At 39.2% G+C, this 24243-nt stretch overlaps 2 protein-coding genes across 6 annotated transcripts; both read right to left on the bottom strand.

The window, feature by feature from the left end:
* Positions 1-1074: 1074 nt before the first annotated feature.
* Positions 1075-16971, bottom strand: LOC106947786 (interleukin-31 receptor subunit alpha). The gene is made up of 15 exons (XM_015033024.1): positions 16850-16971; positions 14147-14299; positions 12465-12612; positions 10509-10669; positions 10250-10413; positions 9738-9903; positions 8226-8308; positions 7596-7827; positions 6752-6940; positions 6555-6659; positions 4767-4913; positions 3808-3939; positions 3635-3731; positions 3454-3535; positions 1075-3031 (listed from the first exon to the last, which is right to left on the bottom strand). Exons 2-15 carry the CDS (start codon positions 14214-14216, stop codon positions 2396-2398), a joined length of 2412 nt encoding a protein of 803 aa, XP_014888510.1. The 5' UTR covers positions 14217-14299; positions 16850-16971; the 3' UTR covers positions 1075-2395.
* Positions 16972-18720: 1749 nt separating this feature from the next.
* Positions 18721-24019, bottom strand: spmap2 (sperm microtubule associated protein 2). 5 transcript variants are annotated; one of them, XM_015033019.1, is made up of 7 exons: positions 23565-24019; positions 21403-21478; positions 21263-21324; positions 21110-21170; positions 20677-20803; positions 19161-19326; positions 18721-19079 (listed from the first exon to the last, which is right to left on the bottom strand). In XM_015033019.1, the coding sequence occupies exons 2-7, from the start codon at positions 21462-21464 to the stop codon at positions 18820-18822; spliced, it is 738 nt and encodes a 245-aa protein (XP_014888505.1). In that variant the 5' UTR covers positions 21465-21478; positions 23565-24019; the 3' UTR covers positions 18721-18819. The 5 variants fall into 5 exon arrangements, with proteins under 5 accessions (XP_014888505.1, XP_014888503.1, XP_014888506.1 ...); XM_015033017.1 differs by having other exon boundaries at positions 21403-21493; positions 23565-23990; XM_015033020.1 differs by having other exon boundaries at positions 21110-21167; positions 21403-21493; positions 23565-23989.
* Between the last annotated feature and the right edge of the window lie 224 nt (positions 24020-24243).

Here is a 24243-nt window from a genome sequence, read left to right as displayed (position 1 = left end):
ACTTGTTCAATCGGGAGTGTTTTTTTTTTTTAAGAGTTTAAGTAAATGTGTGTACAAGTCAGTTTATGTTCTAGTGCAGCAACCAAGATAAAACAAGGGAACTTTACTGTCGTCCACACAATAACTAATCAAAACTGCATTCTCCGTGTACTGATAAAAAATAGTAAACACAAAGTCTAGATTATTTAAATTAGTAATTAGCATAAATGAATAAAATATCAGTGAATCTGAGCGACCACAGTCTCTTCTGCACTTTTCTTATTGAGATGAATTAAAGTGTCGGCGCTTCTATTGGGAGGGTGCAATAGCTTTAGCTGGCCAGCAGGTGGCAGGATTGAAACTTTTACTCTTTTTCTGCACGTTTGGAAGAAAAGCTTCATCAGCCTCAGTGAATTTTGTTATACAATATATGGATAAAAACGGTGGGAGCTTCAAAATCCCGATAACAATATTCCAGCTGTAAAGTTTGAACATCGTGGCAGAATGTGCACTTCATGAAATAAAGGACAGAACATCGTGGAAATATTAAAGCAGCACCTAAATAAACCAGTCAAGAGATTAAAGCTTTAGTTTAAGCTTCAAATCAAACCAAATCAAATTTTATTTGTATGGCACATTTCAGCGTCATGGCATTTCAAAGTGCTTTACATCACTAAACACAAAAACACAGAATCATGCAACAGTGAATAAACAATCAATGGGGGGACTCCAACCCGCACCCCTCTTATCTGTAAAGCATCTGTTTGTACAAGAAATTATTGTTTAACGCAAAAAAAGTTAAAAGAACATCTAAAAAAATATACATATATATCACTTATATGTAAAATAGAAATAATGTTGGTAATTCTAACTGAACTAAAAACAGGAAAAGGTTGTAATCTGGTTTCAACTGTACATGGTCACACTTTTTAACCACTTCTTTAAAATGTAAAGGACAAGAAACACACATTTTCACTCTTCCTATATCACAGTAACTAAAATAAGTTCCTCTTTGTAAAGTTTTTTTTTCACACCTAAGTTAATTTTAATTACTGTTTACTGTTTTAAACTTTATGTAAAAAACAGGCATCAATAAAGCGGTGTCAACATTTTTCAAGGCAGAAAAGCTTTACGGACAAGGCAGATGTTTTAATAAAATTACAAATTTAAAACATGCTATAAACATGCCTAATTTCTTTGAAGCTGAATCCTACTTCAGCAGTTTGCTTTTTGCAGATCTACAAACTAGACAACGGTTTTTTCACAGTCCCAGGTCACTCTCCAAAATGCAGCAATGTGAGAGGGAACAGAACAAGTTTGATCAGAAAACAAGAAACGTAAATACAACTTCTTGCCGTGCTGGAATACAGTTATGTCGAAATTATGCAAGATTTTAGATTCAAACTTGTTAACACAAAATCCCACCAATCAACAAAGGGAAAGCTGCATTGGTTTTCAGCTGCATACATAAATAGAAGTAAAAGTTTTAAACATTCGAGTGAAAGTTAAAGGCACAACAGTTTGCTATTTACAGTTTAAGACATACGTTTCATTCCCAACATAAAGTAAAACGGTAAATGTCCTGTACTTGCACAGCGCTTTATCAAACCCATCGCGCCGCACGCTACATTCACACACACATTCACACACTGGCGGTGCTGAGGAGCAGCCTGACGGAGGCGAGGCGGGCGAAGCGTCTTCCTCAGACCGGTTAGAGGATGAGCTGTCACTGTCGCCCCACTGGGCATAAAGAGTCAAATATTCACATTAAAAAACTTCAAAACGGCTCAAACACCGAAAAAAGCAGCGACTCGACATTTTCACAGCTCTGTGATCATAAATTTAGAGAAATGAGTGGAATGTTTAGCGAAACTTTGGCTCACGTAAACTTAATGAGCTTTCAACCGAGTTTTTAAAACAAAGACATATTACAACCATCAATAAGAGAACATATATACACACACACACATATATATATATATATCTTTAAATCACTGTGAGGTCCAGACGCATTTAGACAGTAACTATTTTTGTTTTGTTTTATCTGAAGTTGACTTCCACAACTTTATTTGACAGAATCATTATTATTACACAGGTACTACAGTCAGTATTTGCTAACACGATTTGACCAAAACTTATCAGGTTGCTCTCATGTGACTGATTCACTAATGGTGCAAACCAGCCTCACAAACGTTGAGCTCATTGCGAAACATAAATGAGCAAAAATACCAGAGCAGGTAAGCAAAAAGCATCGAAGACGTCTCCATTGATACAAGGGTATAAATAATTTTTTTAAATTAACGAATAATTAAAAACTGAGATATTAACAGTTTCAAAAGGGATACCCCAGTGTAATTACATTTTGGGAGAGATCTATGACACTTCGTGCTAGAAAATAACGTCTTGGTTCATAATCTTAAATCTTAATGTAGCGATCAGAGGAGATGTAAGGGCCAAACTCCACAGGGGATGAGGATAAATCCATAAAGGCAAGAGAGGGAAATGTTGATGCAAAGCTGTCAGACGGAAGTTTCCTGTAAGCCGACAGCGTCGCGTTTAACCTCGGTGAATCAGTCTGGTGAGGAAGTGAGACGCAGGAAGGAGGAGTACCGCTGAAGTCCGGTGAAGAAGACTGAAGGCTTTTAAGGCGCTCCAGAAAAACAGCAAAGGCTTTCTGTTCTTCTGACTCCGTAAACGGGAAGACTGATGACTCACTGACTCCATCTGCTGGCTGGTTACTGTCATTACGGCAGATATCGGCTTTCTGACCGGCCTGAGGAGAGGACGGCGGGTTCTGGTTGCATTGGTTGTAGAGGACAGTGGAGTAGCTCCAGGGCCTGATGGAAAGATCGTCGGCAGACTGGGTCTTGGTCATGTTTGTGATATATCCTCTATCTGATGCTCTGGCCGGGAAAGAGGAGAGCTGCGGGTCGAAACAGAGCTGAGCTTTGCAGATGGGTAAGTAGCTGTGGGCCCGCTCTGGATCTCGCCTCCCGATGACTTCAGGGAAGCTGACTTCTGGCTTCTCTTGCTCCATAATCAGCTTCTTATTCTGAGGTTAAAATAAACAAGTTATTTTAAGCATCTGCTGCGTGACAGATACAAGCATCTAGCTGCAGATGTGGAGCCTCCAAACCCACAGAGATAAAAACGAATGTAGGGCGAAAGTATATAAAGAAGATAACATACGCCATGTCACTCAATATGTCCCTTTAAATCGAGTTACTGAACTAAACTCACCTGAAATAGACTGGAAATGAAGTTTTAATGGATTGAACTAAACTGAATCACAGCAGACAGGACCGGACGTTAATAAATTCAATTAAAACAAATGTTAAACTGAATTTAAACAAACTGAACAGTTTGATTGAAATTAATCAAATAGGGTAGTAATAAAATACAAAATATATGTCTCATAAAGTTCTATCATTTCCTTAACTTAAAACGACCTGAACATTTTCTGAGCCCCGTTACCTCGAAGCTGGTTGTAGGGTTCCACTGAGACACGGTGCTGTTAGAAGGATCTGGCACTCTATGGAAGAGCTTCTTCTTTATCCTAAAAAAGCAGAGGGAGAATTATTAAAATAAAACATAGACGTCATAAAGAAAGGCTTCTGCTTTACTACAAGAACCAAAACACAACATTATGTCTTACACTCTCATCTGAGCCAGAAGGAGTATCAGAATCGACACCAGTGACATCAGCAGCAGTGGAACGATGATGCAGATCACTATCGATATTTCCTCGGAGCCTTCACACACATAAAGCCGAGTTAAAGCCATCGGTTTTACGCCGTCTGCTGATATTGAGCGCATGTTGGGCTTTACCAATGTGAACGTTAGCCGGGTTCCCAGCTGGACCAGTACCGGCGACGGTGCTGGCGCGAATGAATATGTCGTAAATACCAGGCGACATATTCTCCAGAGTGTAGCGGTGGAGGTCGCCTGGCACAGTTACACCTGAGAAAACAGTGAAAATAGTTTAAAAGATTTAATTTAATTCAACGTCGAAGCATCCATACTCCACAAACCCGATTTTCACTTTGATTTTATGAGATGGACCAAGAAAACAGTAAAACAGGTATCATGCCTTGTTGCTGATATGCAATATATAAATAAACTTGACTGGACTGATAAATAAAATTATCTGAAAAGTGTGGCTTGCACTTGTATTCAGCTCCTATCACTCTGAAACACCAAAGTAAAATCCTGTAACTTGATTAATAAAGACTCCAGTACTGTTGATAGCGTGATTTAATCTCAATGTTATATAATGGATTTTTAATGTTTAAAAAAAAAGCTTAAATAGCTAAAATCTTTTTATCCAATTAATTGATTAATCACCAGAATAATTGATTACTAAACTAATCATTAGTTGCAGTTCTGGTTTAGATAAAGACACACTAGATGTGCAAAGGAGGTAGAGTAAACTGCACAGGATCTACATAAATAAATGACTAAACAAACAAACTAAGTAACTAAATAAATAAATAAATGAACCAACTAAATAAACCGATAAACTAAACTAACTAAAAATCAGAACCAGATATAATTTTGCTTCTCTTTCTACATCCAGAAACAGAAGGACATAGAAACTTTGTGTTGGTCTATCACATCAAATTTCTTTGTGGTTTCTTTCACAGTCACTATCGAGGTAGCATTACGAAATAAAAAGTAAATTAAGAAACACAACAAATATGTCAGCATTGTTACTAGACCAAAGGAAAATTCAGCAGCAGTCTGTATATCCGAGGGAATGAAAGCTCTGTGTGTGACTCTGTGCTCACTCCTTGCCAGCTGGTTTCGGGTGGTGCAAACGAGGGCGTAGCTCCTAATGAAGCCATGAAGCTGCTCCACAGGTACGGGACTCCAGCTGAGCTCCACCGAGGTTTCAGAAATGTGCTCCACCCGCACATCGGGACCAGCTGAGGGCGCTGCAGATGCAGAACGGGAGGAGAAATGTTACAGCTTAGTGTAAAATAAAAAAGACCTTTTTTCTTTAAAAACACCTGACTGGTTCTGGATACATTTAAAATGTAAGTTTTGCAAAATGTAGCTCTGTCACTGTCAGTCAGGCAGTAGGAGGAGTGAAGGAGACAATGAGTAAAAATGAACTCAACTACTAAGTTTCTTATGATGAATTCAGGGTTTCCCCCCAGAAAACTTGGTGGTAGGGGGTGCTAGAGCAGTCATCTAATGGCCTACTGTGTTTTTGACTTCATAAAGTTTCACGTTTACAGGAAATCTGAAAATATCACCTGGTAAATTAGGTATTGTTAAGTTTGCTGCAGGTGAGGACTGATCGGAGACTCAGTGAAAAACTTAAAAGATTATTTTGGAGTCTTTTTTTTTGTTTTTTGTTTTTTTTTAAGCTTGGACTGCAGCTGATCATTCTCGTTCAAAATTGTAGAGATTAATGTTAAGATTTTAAATGATTTCACTAGTAACTTTATAAAAACAAACAAGTGAGGTGAAAATGTTTGCCCATAACAATTCTGCAGACTAGTTGCCCAGTAACTAAGCACAGGTTTTCCAAAGGAAGCCAAAACCTCACTTTTACTTTCTTAATAAGTCATGACCCGCTGTGACAGGGTTCTCTTATGACTTGGACAAACAAAAAATGACTGCCCAAGGCCAGAGATCACTTTAGTGAAATTTATTTAGCTCTTCTTCAAGTGAACAAAGATGGCAGGTGCAGATACAAGGACATCCAAGGCAGGTTAAAATCAGACAAACAGCAGTACCTTCAATGCAAGAGTCCATCACTTTCCACATGACTTCTCAGGAGTCTAGCCACAGACTGACACCCTGTGGCACAGACTGACACCCTGTGGCACAGAGCCCTGCTTTTAAAGCCACAGGCTCCGCCCACAACAAAAACAAGCAAAACAACAAAACAATTACTTCTAACTTAAGTAAACTCTTACAGTATACAAAATAATAATAATAATAATAATAATAATAATAATAATGAGAAAAATAAATAAATAAACTTGTAATCAAAAATACAATACTCAATTTAATAGAAAACACTCAGTATGTTCCGATAACCCTGCTTGAAAACAAAACTGGGAAAATGTTTGGAAGTGAAAACAGGTTAGGATGGATATGCCAACTGAAGCAGGAACACCGCGTGTGCACCCACGATGAACCGCGTCAGTTTAAGCTGCAACAGAAGTAAGTTAGCGATTGTGTATGTTTGTGAGGGAACGCTCGCATGTTGACACGGACTCATAATTAAGTCCCGACTCGTGACGGCTCCTCCGTCACACCCGCTCACCATTACAGAACCACGAGTTGTTCTGTGTATTGAAGGAAAACGTGTAAGATCATATGTTTGACAGCTAAAGCAGAATTTGAGCCTCCAACATGACAATAACTCAAAACTATCACTGAGAGTGAGGAGTCGGGAAAATGTTCAACATCAAACACCAACATGTTGCTACAAGAAGTGTCTCCTTTCAGTCTTTTCAGCTAATGAGGGAAAGGCTAAATCCTAAGTGGCGTCCCAATTTTTCCTCAGATGTAAAAGACATTTTAATTTTATCTCATTACATGCTGTGTCGATCACATACTTCCTTCCTGCGTATAAACATGGAGCGTTATATTTCCTCCTGCTCCTTGTTCGCCATACAGAGCCTTGACGGAGATGGCGTTACGTTCCATTGTCTTCACTCCCTCTAAAAAGATATATTAAAAAAATGTCTGTCATGACACAAACATCTAGCCATGACGGTTTCCCACTGCAAAAGAGGAGATCCAGCTGGGCTACCTGTGATGATCAGCTTCGTAGAGGAACTATTCAGCTTTTCCCAGTGCAGAACGCTGCTGGTTTCCTCTCTGACTGCAACCCACTCCACCACGAAGCCGCTCACTGACAGATCTGGCGGAGGCCTCCAGCGAATCTTCACGCTGTCGTCACCCAGCGGCGTGGCCGTGAGCTCGGCCGGAGGCGGCGGCTCTGGAGGCACAGAGAAAACAAAGGCGATGGCGACAAAAACGGCACAGCAGTGATTCACGCTGTCAGTCGTTGACGTCTGATTCAGCTAACCTTGCAGATCGGTGCATATTATTGTTGTACTGACATATTTCATAAGTCATCTCGATGTTCATGACAAGTGTGCACAATGGCTCAGGGAGTCTCTACTTTGTCTTCCATCTGGCCTGAGGCAACGGAGTTAGGAAACCAAAAGCCTCAACTGCCAGCGCCATGAATGATGCAGAAAGAATTTTTATATGCTGAACTTTTTCATGTTTTGTCTTGAAACAACACCAACCTCCACTGTTGAGAATATAATTGGGTATTGTAAGAAACGTTTCTGTAATAAAAATGCATTTGTTTCCAGTCTAAAGTCTTACAAAAGCCTCTTACAGGTTTTCTTCTTAAATTGGTCTACATTTAGTTTCTTCAGAAAGACTTTGTCTTAACATGAAGAAACGTATCCACCTGAATCAAAGTTACCATACGCTTCCTGGTAGCATCTCTGATTAAAGCTCTTTTAGTTTGTTCTCATCCCAGTAAAAGAAATTGAAGCTTGTGGCTTTAAGGCAACCAAACGCAGAAAAGTTCAGGGTGTTCTGCTATTGCAGGGTGACGTGTCTGGCTGTAGCTCTACCTTTTTCAGAGGAGCCTGAGATCCAGACCAAGGCTTTGGGTGATGTCCCTGCAGAGGTGGATGCCGTCAGGCTACATGAGCAACGTCCAGCAGGAAGAGGCAAGCTGCAGGACGTGGTTTCAGGCTGCAGTTTTCCACAGCTCCCGTAATCGCTAAGAGTCAGACCATTCTCTGCCCGACAAGTCACATTGTAGAAGGTAACTCTGCCGTTGGCCATGAAGCGAGGCAGCGGCTAAATATCACACAAACAAGGAAAGAGGCAAAGGAAACTTCTAATTAAGCTGCTCTGACATGACAGACATTATGATCATGCAATGCAAGCCAACAAAAAGGAAGCTGCGGAAGACTTTTCATAATAATCTCAGAATAGCTCTGAAAAATCCAATAAAGAAAGGCAAAAGTAATTTCAGGGAGATACAAAAACAAATCAGCTGCGAAAGATGGTGATTAAGAAAACTAATCACATCCAAAGATTATTAAACTGTGAAACTCTAAAGCTCAAACGGATGTGCGGGAGACAAGCTGGCATTAGAAATCATGAGTCAAACGCTGAGATTTACACACACACACGCACGCACACACACACAAACAATACACACACAAACAATACACACACAAACAAACACGCACCTTCCAAAGCAGAGAAATGAGCCTCCGTCCGTTCCTGCCGATAGGTCCCACCTCCCTCCAGAGAGCTGGTGCTGCAGACGGGGCTAAAGACGAGAAGCATGGAAATTACCAAAGTAATTACAAGGAGCCACATGAAAGCATGTCGATACTTTAATTTGAGGCAAGAGCACAACGTTGGTATTTCACATTGACCAGTTCTTTGTTTTACTTGATTTAAACAAGTCTCGAACCCAATGAAAACACGGTCTTTTAATGTGACGACACCTCTGTTCTGACTCACCTTGCTTACTCTCAACTGTGAGAAAAGAAGTCAAATGACAACAAATCCTGACATGCCTGGAAAGACAGTTTTAAAATCACTCTCTCCCTCATATCTTTCCTATATGACTGTGTTTCTCTTTGTACATGGATCATTAAAGGAAAATCTAACATCTTCTTATGGGAATACTTCCTGGCAGAGGAAAAAGTATGTGAGCTATGAAATTATGAGCTACATATCTGGACTATAATGGGAAAACTGGGGTGTTGGTTTAGTTTAGGGAGGAGAATCAATTGAAGCTAAACGGAGCAAAACGCAAGAGCAAACCTGAAAAAGAAGACTGATAAACACTGCAAACATCTTGAGGCTGATGCAGAGGTAAATCTTCCAGTAGGACACCCACCCTAAGCTTACAGCCAGGGCTTTAATGAGAAGGTCAAGTTAAGTCATAATGTATTAAAATGGCCTAGTTAAAGTCGAAACCAAAATCCAACTGAAAATAAGTGCACTGCTGTCATCTAACAAGTCAGACATGTTGAGTCAAAGTGTCAAAAGACAGTTGATGAGTAAATTTATCTCCAAGCCTGTTGTCAAGGCTCTGAACAGACACATTTTTTGACTGGTGCAATAAATGTTAATTCATACTGACAAGCATGAACCAAAGATTTAACATTACCATCTGCAACCACGAGGAAAGGAAGCTGGCCAGAGTCGGCAGAACGACTCCACAGTTGGGTGCTAAAAGGATGTGTTAATGGTGCAGCTCAGTGATGATAGTTTCCAATTAGAAGAATATATTACTGCTAGCAGGCCTTTAAAGAACGTAATAGCTTCTCTATCACTGTGGATTTACTGCAGGCGTCTCCACCTCACTGCGCCGCGCCGCGCACTTCACCGGCTACAGTAGGAAAATCTGACAAGTCTTTATTGAAGAATTTTGACCAAGTCTCATTAACACTGTTTCATATAATTTAGGATTAAGGACATTTGTTTCTGCAGAGGTATTTTGAACTGACAAGCATCAGCTTGCTGGTATGTGGTGTCTGTGGAAACATGCTGTTTGGTTTGCCTAAATTAAAACTTAATGTGGCAATAAATGAAGAGCAGCAGTGAAATTTTCAAACAACAGGGTATTTTGTGTCTTAAGTAAAAATGACATATATTCTTTTCTAGCTTCCAATCCTGCTGTGATAATAGTAAATTCTATAAGCTTATAGTAGTTTTATTATTAAAATAATGTTGTTTCATCTCACCAGCCTCTGCTGTCCTTCCCTGAAATGGGTTGCTCCACTCGCTCCAGGGGCTGGCCTCGCCCAGGTAACGGTTTCGAATCTCGAGCGTATACGAGGTGTATGGCTTGAAGAGGCACACCTGGAAAGTATATCCAGTTACACTCACATTCCTGACCTGAGCATTTACCTGCATGGACGAAAGAAACAGAACGGCACAAATGAACTTATGTTAAACAAGACATTATCTGGACTCTTGTTTTTTTCTTTTTTTTTATCAATTCTGGGCGGTTTAGTTTTCCCAATAAAAATGTTTTATATTAAAACACTTAACATTTTTCGCTCACTGTTTGCCTTTAAATAAGACATATTTTACTCCCTTAGGTCAGTTAGAATCCGCTTTAAAAGAGTATGACTTTGGTCAGATGTCTTGTACGACCCATTCCTCCTGACAGAACTGAAAATCTGTTTAACATTTAGACCCTGATGTTGCTATATGAACAAATGTTTTTGATTTCAAATTCGGTACAGCTCACCTCTCCCTCTGCTGTAAACTTTATTTGGGAATTCAGCTCTCCACGTTCAATTTCAAAAGGAGCCAGGGGGAAATGAGTCACATTACTTGTCCAGGACACACTCAGGCAGTGAGGGGAACCGTCAACTTGTCGGACGCTGTTCAAACTCACTGGAGCCAGTTTTCCTAAGACAAATAAGAAGAGGCAAGGTCAGCAGACGACAGCACAGGGATGAATGGTGGTGCTACAAGTGGGGGAAGAAAGACCACCACAGCCTCACCTTCTATTCTTGCAGACTGGCACCGAATTTTAGATGAAACATTTCCACTTATGCTGTGCGATATGACGCTGATGCAAAACGTGAACCTCAGTCCGGATCCGTTGATTCCTGCGGTGCAGCTCAACCCGGTTGTGGTACAGCTGAATGTCAAGTTTTTTGATCTTAAAGATGACACATGGACACGGTGGCTTTAAAAGAGAAAAGCATGGACTCCCCTTAAATGTTAATGTGTTTTATTGTGACTTTGTGTTATAGATGAAGACAAACCGCAAAGTAAAAAATAAAACAATTTGAAATTTTTCACCGGTAAAAATCTGAAAAATGTAACGTGCCCAGTCGTCCCTGGTGGGTTCAGGGAGATGTAGGCTTTGGACCACAAATATATTTCAGTATGAAACTTTAATCTTGATTGATTTGCTGATGAATGGTCTTTCTGAGAGATTTTCAAAGCTCAACATATTTTATTCAAACATAATTCAGCTATAAACCTCTCAACGGCTTTCTCCCTCATCTGTCTTCTCTGTTTCTCGGTCTCCATGATGCACAGAGCAGCTCTATTTATGCTGAGATTAAAATACACATTGGTGTATTTCATTGTTGCACACTGATGTTTTTGAGGAGGCTGCTTTGGTTCTCAGATTTTTATAGCAAAATATATCTGAAAAACAGGCAAACAGGTAAAAGTAGGCAGCTACAACACTAAATACTACAATAAACTGCAACTTTCATTGGTTCATACATGCAAGAGCTGTTAAAATTACTCTCAAAGAAAACAGGAAAAGAAAAAAGAAGGAAATTCAAACAATGTGGTCAAAGATTGATATCAGTTTGAGAGATAAAGATGATGCAAAATGTAGTGTGACAACAAGCCATGCCAAGATACAAACAGCAACAAGATTGTAAAATACAACTAGACAGGAAGGAATCTACAAAGTCAATCCCAACAAACCATTGACTTAGACACTCTTAGAAAATGTCCAGCATGTGCAACAGATGCTTGATCCACAGAGAATGAAAAGGTAGCTGCTGCTTATCACCTGATTTTACATCATTTTTGATAGTACAGATTGACAGCTTTTTATAGTAATTAATAGAAACGTCTATATTCACCTGAAAACCACACTAACACCCGGCTCAGAGGAAGTACGTGACAAGGCTTTCCTTAATCAAAGACAACATCAACAATATCAGAGTCTGCATCCTTCCTGTCTCAGTAAAACATGTTCCTCAGCATAAAAACCTCAAAGCTGTTTTTTTTTTTTTTAGTTGAATATTTATGCTATTTAGGACTAATCTCTCTTTCAAATCATTTTTACGAAATGATTGACGGCCCACACATCGCAGGTGTTATCCACCCCAAAATGCAAACTGATGAGAGGAGTATTCAGGACTGGATATATATAACTCACTTTTTATGAACGATTTTTGAAGAAATTGTAATTGCCAGAGCCAATAACTTCTAACTTGGGAGTAGTTCACTAGATACAAACATTTACTGTTAAATAAATTTAAAACACATGCAGATCAATGGGATTTACAGTCTCCTTAAAAATGTAAGTGTTTTATATTTAAATAAGTGTTACATTTGCTTCTCAGGAAAAAATTGTAAATCCCATAATTGTACTTAAACAACCAGAACCCACAGCGCTAAGGCCTCTATAGTTTCCGTTACAGACAAAAACATATCTAGCATTTGTACGTCTTAAAATAGCCAAAACAAACATAATCAAAATATATATATTTTTTTTTAAATCACAAGATTTAAAGCAGTGCCATTAATTCCTTTGTGTGTTTTTTTTTCTTTATAAAAATGGTTTGGATCATTTAAAGAGATAAACTGTGAAGATGCAACAGGCCAAAGTTGTGTTTGTAGCCTAATGACAACATCGTGCCAAACAGAGTTAACCGATTACTCTAACATGCAATGTCTTTCTGGAGATCAGCACTCAGTCTCACCTTAGCATTTTTTCAGCTTTAAGGGTATAGTACGTTGCCTGATTGTCTCCAGGCGTCCAGTGGCAGGTGACGTTACTTCGAGGTATGAACACACAGCCGAGGAGCTGCAGCGATTGAGGGACGTTCTTGGTTGTTGCAACAGAGAAGGCTGCAGGATTAAAGTTTGTGAACAGCTGGAGTCAACAACATCACAGAGTAAAGCCATCACAAAAAGATTTGTGATGTTCAAAAAAAATAAAAAATACTACTAGCTAATAACTAAAATGTTTTCTTTCAGCAGCATATTGTTATCTTGAAAGTTTAGAGAAAAAAGCAGCATAACCTCTAATTTGACCAAAATTATTCTGTTGAGGTAAAAAATACCACATTAAGAAAGAATAATTACTATCAATATAGTTTAATTTACCACTGCTGTACTTCCTAGAACCTCTCAAATTTCCCATAAAATAAATTGATCAGTTTCTACAAACTTCTAATTAGTAATCCATTATTTCTTGTATCCCTAAGTTACAATATTTGATGCAGACGTACCTTTCTACTATCTGCTCCTCTAAATTGGAAAGACAAGAGAGCCTGACATAATAGTACGGCGGATGTTGTTGTTCATACATAAAATAGTTACTCTGCTAACTGTGGAATGCAGTTTCTACAGTCAGAGAAAAATGATTTTAAAAACCTTACAAAAAGTTTAATGATTCAGATGAGCCTATCCTGTCACAGGGAGGAGGACAGAAAAAAATGAAGAAAAAAAAAATCAAAGCTGCAGTCAATTTCTCAATTAAAAAAAAAAGTTTGGTTTTTTTATATATACATTTTTAACCGTGGTGTTTAAAAAACGGGAAGGGGGTTGTGCAGAGATGAATAATTTTATGCAGTTTTACCTCAAGGTTTTACCTGAAGGTCTGTCAAGACGCTTACTTTGATTTGACAGCCAATCCCTTGCACACAACTACAGGCGACGCCGGCATAATTCACATGAATGCCAACGTAGCACAGATTCAATGCCATGACAGTGTCTTTAGACTGTCACCCATCTGCAATGACCCTTGACGATGTTTTTGAAAATGCTTCTAAATGTGACAGATTAGACAAACGCTGTAGAAACAAGGCCTACATTCCAGTTAAAGACAGAAATCCGTGCCTTTATTTAAACTCCTTGACTTGGTAAGGAGTCGCTAACGCACCCGCAGGCTATACAAGATGTAGCAGCTTGCACCTTTTCTATAATGACCCCTCGGCTCGGACTCTTCCTACCTTTGAAAATCAATCAAACAGTTGATCAATTTAAATTTGTGTTAAATACACATTTCCTTTCATTGGCTTTAAATTGAAGCTCAGCAAGTCTGTGTGTTTCTACTAACTCTTATCCTGACAAATTTAAGACTTGTTGATTGACTTTTCAGCACAGCTAGTGATCGGATCAGCAAATTTAAAGCACATTTTTAAGTTTTCTATATACTAAATCATGGAGATAAAGATATATAACAAGTTATTACAAGCTTGGTAAAGAGAACAGCACTCTACATTGTCAAAGCAGTGAAAGACTTTGTTGTACATTGCAATTGTTTTTCTTAACTTGATCTGTGGAAAAGAAAACAATCCCAGATCATTAATAGGGCAAATATGAACAGAAAGTCACATGCTCCCAGAATGTTTTGGACAAGAAAAGAAGAGATTGTTACCCAGAGTGAGTCCGGCTCCCAGCAGGAAGGCCCAAACCGTGGCTAAACTTCGCTCCATGAACACCCACATGCCGTCTCATTCGGTTTGCCCCATTGTGTTGGCAGCAATTTGGCATAAACACTCATCTGCTCACACTGCTGAGAAGAGCCATCCTTTAGTTAGGATGAAAGTGAAAAGGTTGTGGATTTTTTAAAATTAGTTGCACAACAAGTTACCTTGCAGACATGTCTTTGAATCTGTAGGTTAGTTGACATAAAACTATACCACCAGCAATGACATCATGCCACTTATTAAAATAGAAACAAACTGATTTCACAATCTGGCAACTTTATCAGATTAGTGTGAACATGCAGAGTGTGTGTTTCTTTAAGTTTTATGGTGGCTCAGATGTTTCTTGTGTGTAGTATAATGGACTCTTTTGATAGATCTGCAATTGAAGACTTGTCAACACAACATAATAAAGTGAAAGAGTTGAAAGACTGACCAGTTCTGGTTAGAGTGAATAAATGTGATAATAAACTGATTAAACATGAGAATAATGAAGACACAAAGCACTTTAAACGCTGATATTTTTGTTTACTCAATCAACTAAAGGGCATATCCTTAAGTCCTGGTAGATTTAGAGTAATCTTCTTCTATTAAACCAATAAGTTTAAATCCGATAGGAAATTACCTGGTGTGCAGGAATCAGATGTGTGACAATATGCCTAACAATGTATGTTTCACATGATTGAAGAGTATTGCCTTTGTTGCATTCATGAAGGTACAACTGAACTGTTGTAACAATTTTTTTTTTAAAGTACATCTATTAGAGGACCTTCAGTCGACTAAGCTTTGGCAAGGATTTCCAGTGTTTCCACCATAATCACAATATTTTCTGTAGGTTGCCCTCGTATTTAAATTGACAACCAATTAAATTTAATAAGATGTGCTGTTGGATTTTACAGTGAAGTTTCAACAAATGTTACATTGTTATCAATTTTATAGTGGACCATTGCAATATATGTAAATATAACAAATTCAAATCATCATCTGATAAATAAGTCCTCTGCTACAACAAGCCACAAGTTAAAAGATAAAGCGTACAAGAGGGGAAAAGAATTTTGCATAATTTGTCATAGTTTATCAGAAACCCCACACGTTTTGTTTCAGGACCATAGTTCCAGTCAAGACAGAAAGCACTCCACCTCTCAGCCCTTTCTCGTAGGATTGTCATTAATTTCCCTATCACAAAACCATTTGACATTTTCCAGTTACCTGATCTCAAATCTCACCAGGGTGTAAATGCATAGAACCAAATGAGTTGGTGTTGCTTCAATCAGAATAGCACCGAATGATTCACTCCAGGAAAGAATGGCAAACTGGGGGAGGGTAAAATTGTTCATGCCTGGGAGGAGGGGGAGGCCCGGACCATTTACACCCAAATAATAAAGCTCATGATAACATCATTTTACAACATGCCCCCAACAGAGGGGGTTAAAAGGTCTGGCACCACAGAGAGCAACTATGTCATTTTGAGGTCCATCCAAAACAAGAGAACAACAATTTACAATCACCGACAGTCTACAACTAACTCACACATTTTGAACAGTGATTGTTAAAGCTGCTACCTGTGATTAACATGGCTTCCTGGCTGCGCTGCCAGTTTTGGCGGGCAGTCGGGGTCATCTCCAAGACGACGAACAAAATAGGCCTATGTGTCCAGTTTTTGTTATTTAGCTTCTTCTTGCCCTCTTTTTTTTCTTCTGTTTTTCACTTTGTCGCTCCACTTTTATGCTTATATGAAGAGCCACTCATGCTAACTTAGTCCGTAAAAATGCTCCGGCTAGTTAGCAATCTGTTGCCAAGTGACCAATGGTGACTTTGGTGGACGAGTTTTACCCAAAATACACTTCGAGACAATAGCGGCGATCCACTTTTAAATTCCCGTGTCATAAAGTTAAAAGAGTGAAAATGAAGCCAGTCATGAAGGCACAACTTTTTATTCAATATTTTACACCTACTACACCACTAAAATCAGTCAGCCTTCTAAAGTGTTTTAGCAACCACGAGTCTGACTGGAGCAACCTATATAATCCCTTAATCCAGAATACGTATTTGTTCTCTTTTGTGTCCCATATTTCCTGTTTTGTTTCCCCCTCTGGGTCGGATTCGTGCCGCCCTCCCCCTTATCGAGGGAACATTTCTAAACAACAGTAAATATAAATATTTCAGTTACATGTTCTGGAATATGTGTAATTCTGGATGCACAATGTCACTGGAAAATAGGATTTTTTTTTTTTTTACCAGCATTCAGTTGAGCGGTGTTAAAAGAGGGAACAATAAAAATGCCACCTCTTAAAGTCGACGCAACACTATAGTAATACCCCTGCCCTGCAAGATTATTCCTGGAAACAGCAAATATTTTTCTCCCAATTGTTTCACAGTTTACTTGATATCATTCCTTCACTCTCAAGTTAAATATTACCAGTTAAATATCGAGTTAAATATTCCTTCAATTAACATCAGACGACATCCACTCTCGGTGTATTAGAGGTCAAATTTCTATTTACAATTTGTCGCTATTAATGTATTTGACAACTTCACACGCTGTCTGTTGCGTTAATTTAAATCGCTTCGTGACCCACTCTCTCTGCTTTCTGTCATGTGTCCCACAAAGCGAAATAAAGCAGGTAGAAGTTGGCTATCAAAGGCTCACTTACCAGAAAAAGGTTTATCCGGCATGTCAGTGGTCTGTTTGGCAGTGATTGTGCAACATGTGCGGTTCCTGACAACACATCTGCACCGCCCCGCTGCGTGTCAATACTCCCAGAAAAGAGCGGGGCGTGAAAGTAGGAGGGGGGTGGTTGTTCGTGACGTCCTCAGTGAGTCCCGATTGGCTTTCTTGTTCAGGTCCTTAAAAATATAGGTTCAATAAACTCTGATCTAATTGATGAAGAGCGCATATTTTCTGCATTTGGGAAGGGCGAAAACCAGAGATCGTCAAAACTTTTCTAATATTAATAAAGAATTTGTTCTTCTGCATTATCAGCTCCCCTCAATAGTGCAATAAAGATCCACACTTTTCGCTAAAGCAGTCTCCGTTGTTATCCCAAGTTAATCATAAATGAAGAATGGGCCCCAGGCGCTTTCAGGATGTATCCGAGTCGTGGTTTGAAGTATTTTCCCTAACTGCATGCTTTATTTTCTGCTCTAATGAGATTCCAGTGTTGAAGCAGGATGTCACATCCTTAACAGCCCACTTGGTGACACTCCTGGCTCATAAAATCAACATCAGGAACACACGTAGGTGTGTCAGCTCCTGCAGAGGAGAGTTTGCAAAAAACTAGGAATACTTCAACAGAAACATAATTGTTAACTTCCAGTGAGTTTCATGCACTGCAGGTCTCAGTTCAATGTTTATTATTCACCAATGAAAAAGAGACAACTATGGGACCAATCCTCAAAGTTACACCTGACAGAAAATGTTAGATGGACTCAATTTACATGGTGTTTTTATAACTATACTGACCTCGCAAAGGAGCTTTACAGTAGAGTCACATTTGCTCAGTCGCAAATGTGCATACATTCATACAGCTACATGCAGACTGGTAGGTAACTTGGGATTAAAAAGATTTCCTTTTAAACGGTTCTTCTTGTACTTTTATTTGCAGGAGATCAGACAGGAGAGAAGAAGGGAAGACATGCAGCAAAGGTCCCAGGACCACTTCATCAAAGACTAATAGGCTCTGTAAATAGAGAGTCTGATCTATAGATCAGCATATATAGTATATTATAGTATAGAGCATTTGTAGTATAGAGGTATACTTCTATACTAGGCAACCAGTTATTAAGGTCATCAGTTTTCCACATGAGGCCAGTCCGGCTTGCATATCTTTTTCACCTGGTAAATGAAATCGTAACTTGACATTTTTTTTCCTATTAATCAGTTTATTCTCATCTGTTTTTAAACATTGTTTGAGAATCTGATATATTTAAAATGCAATAAAATCAAATTATTTGCATATTAATTAAGCTTAGTTTTTTTTTTCAGGAAGTACCAATTTTAACTGCACTAAAATATTTTGAAAAAGGTAAAACATGGATTAAAATAGCATGATGACGCAATAGGTAAATAACTGCATCATCCATGAACCATAGTTGCATCTATCCTACCTATTTATTTATTTAAATGGAAAAAAAGACATGGTCCCAATATGAACCTTTGAGAAACACCCAAACAGACTTTATAAAAAAATGTAAAAAAAATCAAGATGTACAAGATCAAAGGATTTGGATATATGTACAAAAAGCACAGTTAATCTTTTTTTTTTCCATAGCAATAATGACGTTGTTTGTAACAGATGTGATGGCAGTTATTGTGCTGTGTCAAAAAAAAAACAAAACCTTGTTTGTAACAAACTTAATATAAAGTTTTATAATATAAAGTACTTAACCTATAGACTCAAAATATTTTAGCTGTAACTGAACATCTTCACATACGGTGATGACTGACTTTAAAACAACAAACTGTAAAATTGTTAACAGACTCAATGCGCTCAGATTCAACCCACAAAAAACACAAAGATTAATAACTGAGGCAATAGGCAGAGCTGCCACATTTACTGCTGTTTGGAATGAGATGATCTCAGCGAGATGTTTGGTGATGATACTAAGAACAACAAACACCTCTCTACATGTGGTAGGGTGATGCCTTTGGAGTGCATTTTCGAGGCAGAGGTACAGAGAGCTGTAATGTCCGAGGAGAGGGGTCAGCACAGAGAGCTGCATGGCTAACAACAAATGGGTTATATCCATCATACACATCTTTCCGTATTCTGGGGCAGGACAGTTCAAGGACTCTCTGGGAGGGAAAGTAATTTCTGGCTGCGGCGGAAACTGGCCAGCGTGCTGAGCGTTGTCTCTGATACAACGGATGCTCTCCCTTTGGAACTATAAAGACAAATGCAATCAGGCAACAGGCAGAGCAAAGGCAACATTTTGATCAAAAAACATTGCAGGAAAGGAACTTACACTCACTCGCTAGCATACTTAGATGGCTTAGATGGGCTGAGGTCAAATGGGTCATAGGTCGAGGTTCAGATAAGTGGCTAGGTTCAGGTTTAGAATACCGCTTCTTTGGCTGGGCGAGCTTGCAAGTTCGGGGGGAGGCCACTGCCGTCAGTGACGCTCTACTCACCTACAGAAAACACAACACAGATAGAGTAGATCTGGTAGGATCGTAAAATGTTATCGCCTCACTCTCCCCCCGATTCTCTTAAGGAGGGACAGTAAAGCTTGTCAGAGACGATGGGAGGATGGGTGGAGCTAAATACAGGGTGTAGTACAAAACAGGGTGAAGTAACATAATTACAGTCACTACCATAGAACCTATGAATAACATTTGTATTTGAGACAATTTAAATGTTATTAAGTCGATAACTACAATAGCCAAAAACATAAACATTTGTCCAATAATATCGTTATTGGACATCATTGGTGAAGATTTAAAACGCAACAACTGCGGCGGATAATGTAATGCTAAATAAATGGTCAATTTCTTAGAAGAAAAATACTTTTTTGCAGTTATGGGTGTTTCGATGGATATTACACACTTTACCATATATTACATTAACCAGGTGGGCAGAGTAATTTGAATGAATATGACGGAGACACACACAGGTGAGTCTGATTAGTTTTGTTCACACTTCTTTTTAAAATATTTATTTATTATCCTAATGTTTCTGCTATGTTTCCTGTTTTCCCTTCCAGGCTGGAAGTCTTCCTCCTTCATGTTGGCGAAAACAAGAGCAGCACCAAAGACACTTCACCATCAGTGAAAGTTCATTGGCCGCTTCCAATGAACTTTCAAAGCACACTTCACCTTCAGTGCAAAGTACTGTGAATGCATGACCTTTGTTGTATATTGCTGTCAGTGCTGTTTGATGTTTTGAAGTACCAGTTGCAGTAGATTACATACTGCAACTGGTGCTGGTGTTTTTGTAGATTCAAGTGGCATCTAATGTCTTTTAATATGAATTTGGGGATTATTGATGGCCAGTAGTTTCTGGGGGGAAAAAGGTTTTAATTGCTCTAGTGGCGTTTATTTGGTAGTAAATTGACCAAAAAGATGAGTAATGAGAGAAGGGGAAGACTGGGAAGCAAACCCACAACAGCCACATTGAAAACTAAAGTCTTCATATGTGGGTTGTGCTTAACCCCTGCACCACCACAGCATACCCTGCCAGTAGTATTTGAAAACTCAGATTTCTATGTTAATATATACTTTACACCATTCTGTGTTAGATTAACACTTTCATAGTGTTAACTTTTGATAATATACACTAGTGTTGGGTAGATTAACACTGAAGTGTGTTTGATTTCAACTAGTATGAGTGTTGATTCAACTCTATCACAAATAACACTTTCAAAAGTGTAACTTCTACACCATCCAGAGTGGACCGATATAGACACTTTCAAAGTGTTGAATTTAACTCTGTAGGAGTTGATGGAACACTTCCAAATTTGCTGTGTACACGTTGCTACTCACAGGTGTTGGTAGAGGGAGTTCAGGCTGCCACCCTCTTGCATAGGGCCGAGGTTGAGCCAGTTCACATACTCGTTCAGATGGGAAGGCATGGAGAGCCCATTTGCTGATCTTCGATATGGGAGTAAGCCTAAAAGAAAGGAAAGAAAGAAACACTTTAATCTAGTCGTAGTAATATAAAAATGTATGAGGCAAAAATGATAAGAAAGGGAGGCTGACTAGATGAGACATACAGATTTACTTTCCTTTATTTGTTAATAGTAACTTTTTGATATGCACAATATGACATGAAAGATGTTTAGCAACTGCATATTTTTCAAAATGAGAGATAGGAAAGGTTAAGACAAGTTATAGATTGTACATCTGAGTGCATTTACATGGTAAAAAAACAGAAATCAGAAGAAGTCAGCTTCATTCTTCAAACTGCTATATTTACCGGATATTAGAGAAGAAAGTTCGAGTTCTGGTCAAGTCTGCCCAAGTAGGGGCCAACTCTACTAGAAGCAGGGAAAAACAAAAACAATGCTGTATTATCACAAAGAAATTGTAATTTCATACCCAAAAAATGGGGCGAAAATAGAAACCGTACGGGGTGGGTTGGTGGCTTCTGACTTCGCAGATGGTTTTTTTTCGAGCCACTGAGCAGTTTGACTGAAAAACCAGAGGAGGCTCATTCAAAAACAAGAGAGAAACTGAACATTATCAGCTTTTGGTGTTAGTTATTCTTACCGGTCCAGATATTTGAAATGGTCGGATGTACGGTGAGATAGTTGCTGAATTTCAGTTCCCATGACGGCAGTGTAGGCTGATGACACACACACTTTGGAAAAATTGTCAAGACACATACATTCCTAATATCATCACCACACAATTCAATGCATTTAATTGGTATTTTACATGATAAGACAACATGAAGCAGAGAGAGCCTAGTCGCTCAGTGGAAGGAAGCTGATATATGGTTTTCAAAACCTTTTACAAAACTAAATCTAAAAAAATGTATATCATTAACTTATATTCAGATCCGTTTGATTTGGCAAGCCCAAATAAAATCCAGTGCAACCTTTTGCCTTCTGATGTCACGCACAGTAGTTTCTAAATACGGTTAAACTTTGTGTAATTTGTTCTCAGAGAGGTACATGCTAAAGGTAGATGTGGTTTAGAAACAATATTCAAAGATTTTGGACATTGTCAATTCATGCAGTTAGCACAGTTGCCCTGCAGCAAGAAGATCTGGGGGTCTTTCTTCATGGAGTTTGCATGTTTACTCTGTGTTTGCTTGAGTAAGAGGGTAATGGAAAGACTCTGACAAAAAGTTGGGCGAGTAAGGACATAAATAAAACCAGAAGATTTCTGAAGAAATTTGAATGTGGCTAAAAAGAAACGTCTTAAGAAATGTTCTTAAAACAGTCAGTGGACTCTGGTACCCTCAGAGTGTCAGGAAGGGCATTCCATAGATGTGGACTGGTAGCACAGAAGGCCTCAGTTTGGTTTTAGGGACGTGGAGAAGGTTTCAGAGGGTGGAGTGGTGCAAGCAAGCTGTGCTTTGAGGGTTAAGCAGTTCTTTGAGATAGGTGGGGACATTTTTGTAGATGAATTGGTGTGTGAGGAGGGAAATCTTGTATTCAATCGTGGTGGAAACGGGAAGCCAGTGGAGACAGTGGAGGTTTGAGGTCATGTCTGTACACTCTCATCAGTATTCTAGTTGCAAAGCGCTGGATGTGCTGGAGCCTCTGCAGAATCTTTTTAAGAAACCCAATGAGAAGTGGGTGTCCAGTCTGGAGGAGACAAAGATGTGGACCAGTTTTTTTGGCACCTGAGGGGGAGAGAATGGGATGGGTTTTGGAAATGGTGAAAGAAGGGAGTCTCGCAGAGGTGGTTGACATGAGATTCAAAAGTGAGTTGTGGATCCAGTTTTACACTAAGATTTGTGACTGCAGATGAAAGAGGAATATTGGAACCAGAGAAGAAGATGCTGGTTATGGATTATGATTGGATCTGATGAGAAGAGCCCACAAGGATGGCTTCAGTTTTGGAGCTGATGAGTTGGAGAAGGTTGTGCTCCAGCCAGACCTTTATTTCCTCCAAGCAAGGGTTGAGTTTTGATGAGGTTGCTGGTGATGAATAAGGCTGGGTTGCAACTGTGGTATTTACAAAAAAGTATGAAACATAAACATAAATTGTAGATGTGCAGATAATTTTTTTTACTATGTTTGAACAAAAAAGCCTAACTTACATTCAGTTGCTGCTTATTTATATCACATGATTTTAAACTGTATGTTTATTTGATTTGATTTGATTTAATTTATTATAGCTTTATCGCGTTATTTTTATGCTTTCTCTTTATGTCCCACTATTTATCTCTGATGTTCAGCACTTCGTTTCAGTTGTGGCTTTGTAAATAAAATTGGTATTGTTGCTAATAATGATTTATTATTATGCGTCACACATAGCATGTAATAGAGAAGACAGACATTCCAGTTAACAGGCCTTCGTCTTGATATTGAGACTTTGTTTTTTGCCGTTTCTGCAAAATCTTTCGGGAAACGGATCAACTTCACGTTCTTAAAATACAACCACACATCATCATTCCCCTGATTAAAGCTTCGTCGGTAAACACAAATGACTAGTTGACTATTTTCATAAGATGTGCTTTTGCTAGACACTGAATTAGTTCTCCTGAAGCGCAGAAAAAACCTTTAAAAAAATTAAGTTTTGTTAATGCTCCTGCTATGTAGCGCTGTTTACCGTTTGCCTACCAAGTTGGCGCATTTCTGGAGTAACTTACTTCCGGTTCGGGCTTGTGGGAACTATCTACTCTAGCCTTTATTTGGAAAGCCTAAAGTGGTTGTCAGTTTAGTCTGGTCAAATGTCAGGAGTCATGCAGAGCTTACCTCCTTCTGTCTTCTGCCAGCTTGCCCCTAGGCGGCGTACTCGTGCCAAGCTAAGGTCTCCATTGCTACGAACACTGGCAATGTGCTGCCTGGTCAGTACTCTGTTGCTATGGTAATTAACCCCACTGCTCTGTGAGTGTGACACAAAGGTTCCGGATGGAATTCTAGAGCTAGCTAATCTGACTCAAGAAAGGCAGTCCGAAGAACATCTTCCCGTTCAGGAACACTACTGTGGTATCGGAACCATTTTCGAAGCTTGGTCGAGAGCCGTCTGTCTCAGTGTCGTGATTCTTTTCTGTACCTCATTCACAGTGAAATTAGCAGGTTGGTGTGCTAATTCAAGGAATGCGCAAAAATGCGCATGAAAATGCGCAAAGTACCCAGGTTGCAAACAACACATTGGATGCAGATATATTTAGTCTTGTCTGCAGGCTGGATCATTGCATGTTGATATTTTTGGTTGTAGGAGAAATGCTGAGGAGGAAGTTACATTTCTGAGGAGGAAATGCTGAGGAGGAAGCTACCACCAGGCAGAAAACTAGAACATGCAGGATGCCGGTGTTACGTCAATCCGCGTTTCCCCATCAGATACGGTTCCCCCTTCGTCTTCTTGCCGCTCCGCCCCTCCCACGCGGCAAAATAGGCGCGTGCTCGTGATGAGCACTGAGAAAGCACGCGC

This window comes from Poecilia latipinna, unplaced genomic scaffold (genome assembly GCF_001443285.1).
Source record: "Poecilia latipinna isolate Pla-1442-1.1 unplaced genomic scaffold, P_latipinna-1.0 Scaffold255, whole genome shotgun sequence".
Lineage (NCBI taxonomy): Eukaryota > Metazoa > Chordata > Actinopteri > Cyprinodontiformes > Poeciliidae > Poecilia > Poecilia latipinna.
Note: the sequence above shows the minus strand (reverse complement) of the source record. Positions and strands in the feature narration are given on the sequence as shown.

Excerpts from the sequence above, each read along its gene's own strand:
- LOC106947786 (XM_015033024.1), bottom strand. The coding sequence starts at position 14,216 with ATGTGGGTGTTCATGGAGCGAAGTTTAGCCACGGTTTGGGCCTTCCTG. Across the intron at positions 6,660-6,751 it reads TACGAAGCTGATCATCACAG|AGGGAGTGAAGACAATGGAA; the intron begins GTAGCCCAGCTG and ends ATATCTTTTTAG. Across the intron at positions 3,536-3,634 it reads CTTCTGGCTCAGATGAGAGT|GATAAAGAAGAAGCTCTTCC; the intron begins GTAAGACATAAT and ends CTGCTTTTTTAG.
- spmap2 (XM_015033019.1), bottom strand. The coding sequence starts at position 21,464 with ATGGGAACTGAAATTCAGCAACTATCTCACCGTACATCCGACCATTTC. Across the intron at positions 21,325-21,402 it reads CATTTCAAATATCTGGACCG|TCAAACTGCTCAGTGGCTCG; the intron begins GTAAGAATAACT and ends CTGGTTTTTCAG. Across the intron at positions 19,327-20,676 it reads AACTCCCTCTACCAACACCT|GTGAGTAGAGCGTCACTGAC; the intron begins GTGAGTAGCAAC and ends TGTTTTCTGTAG.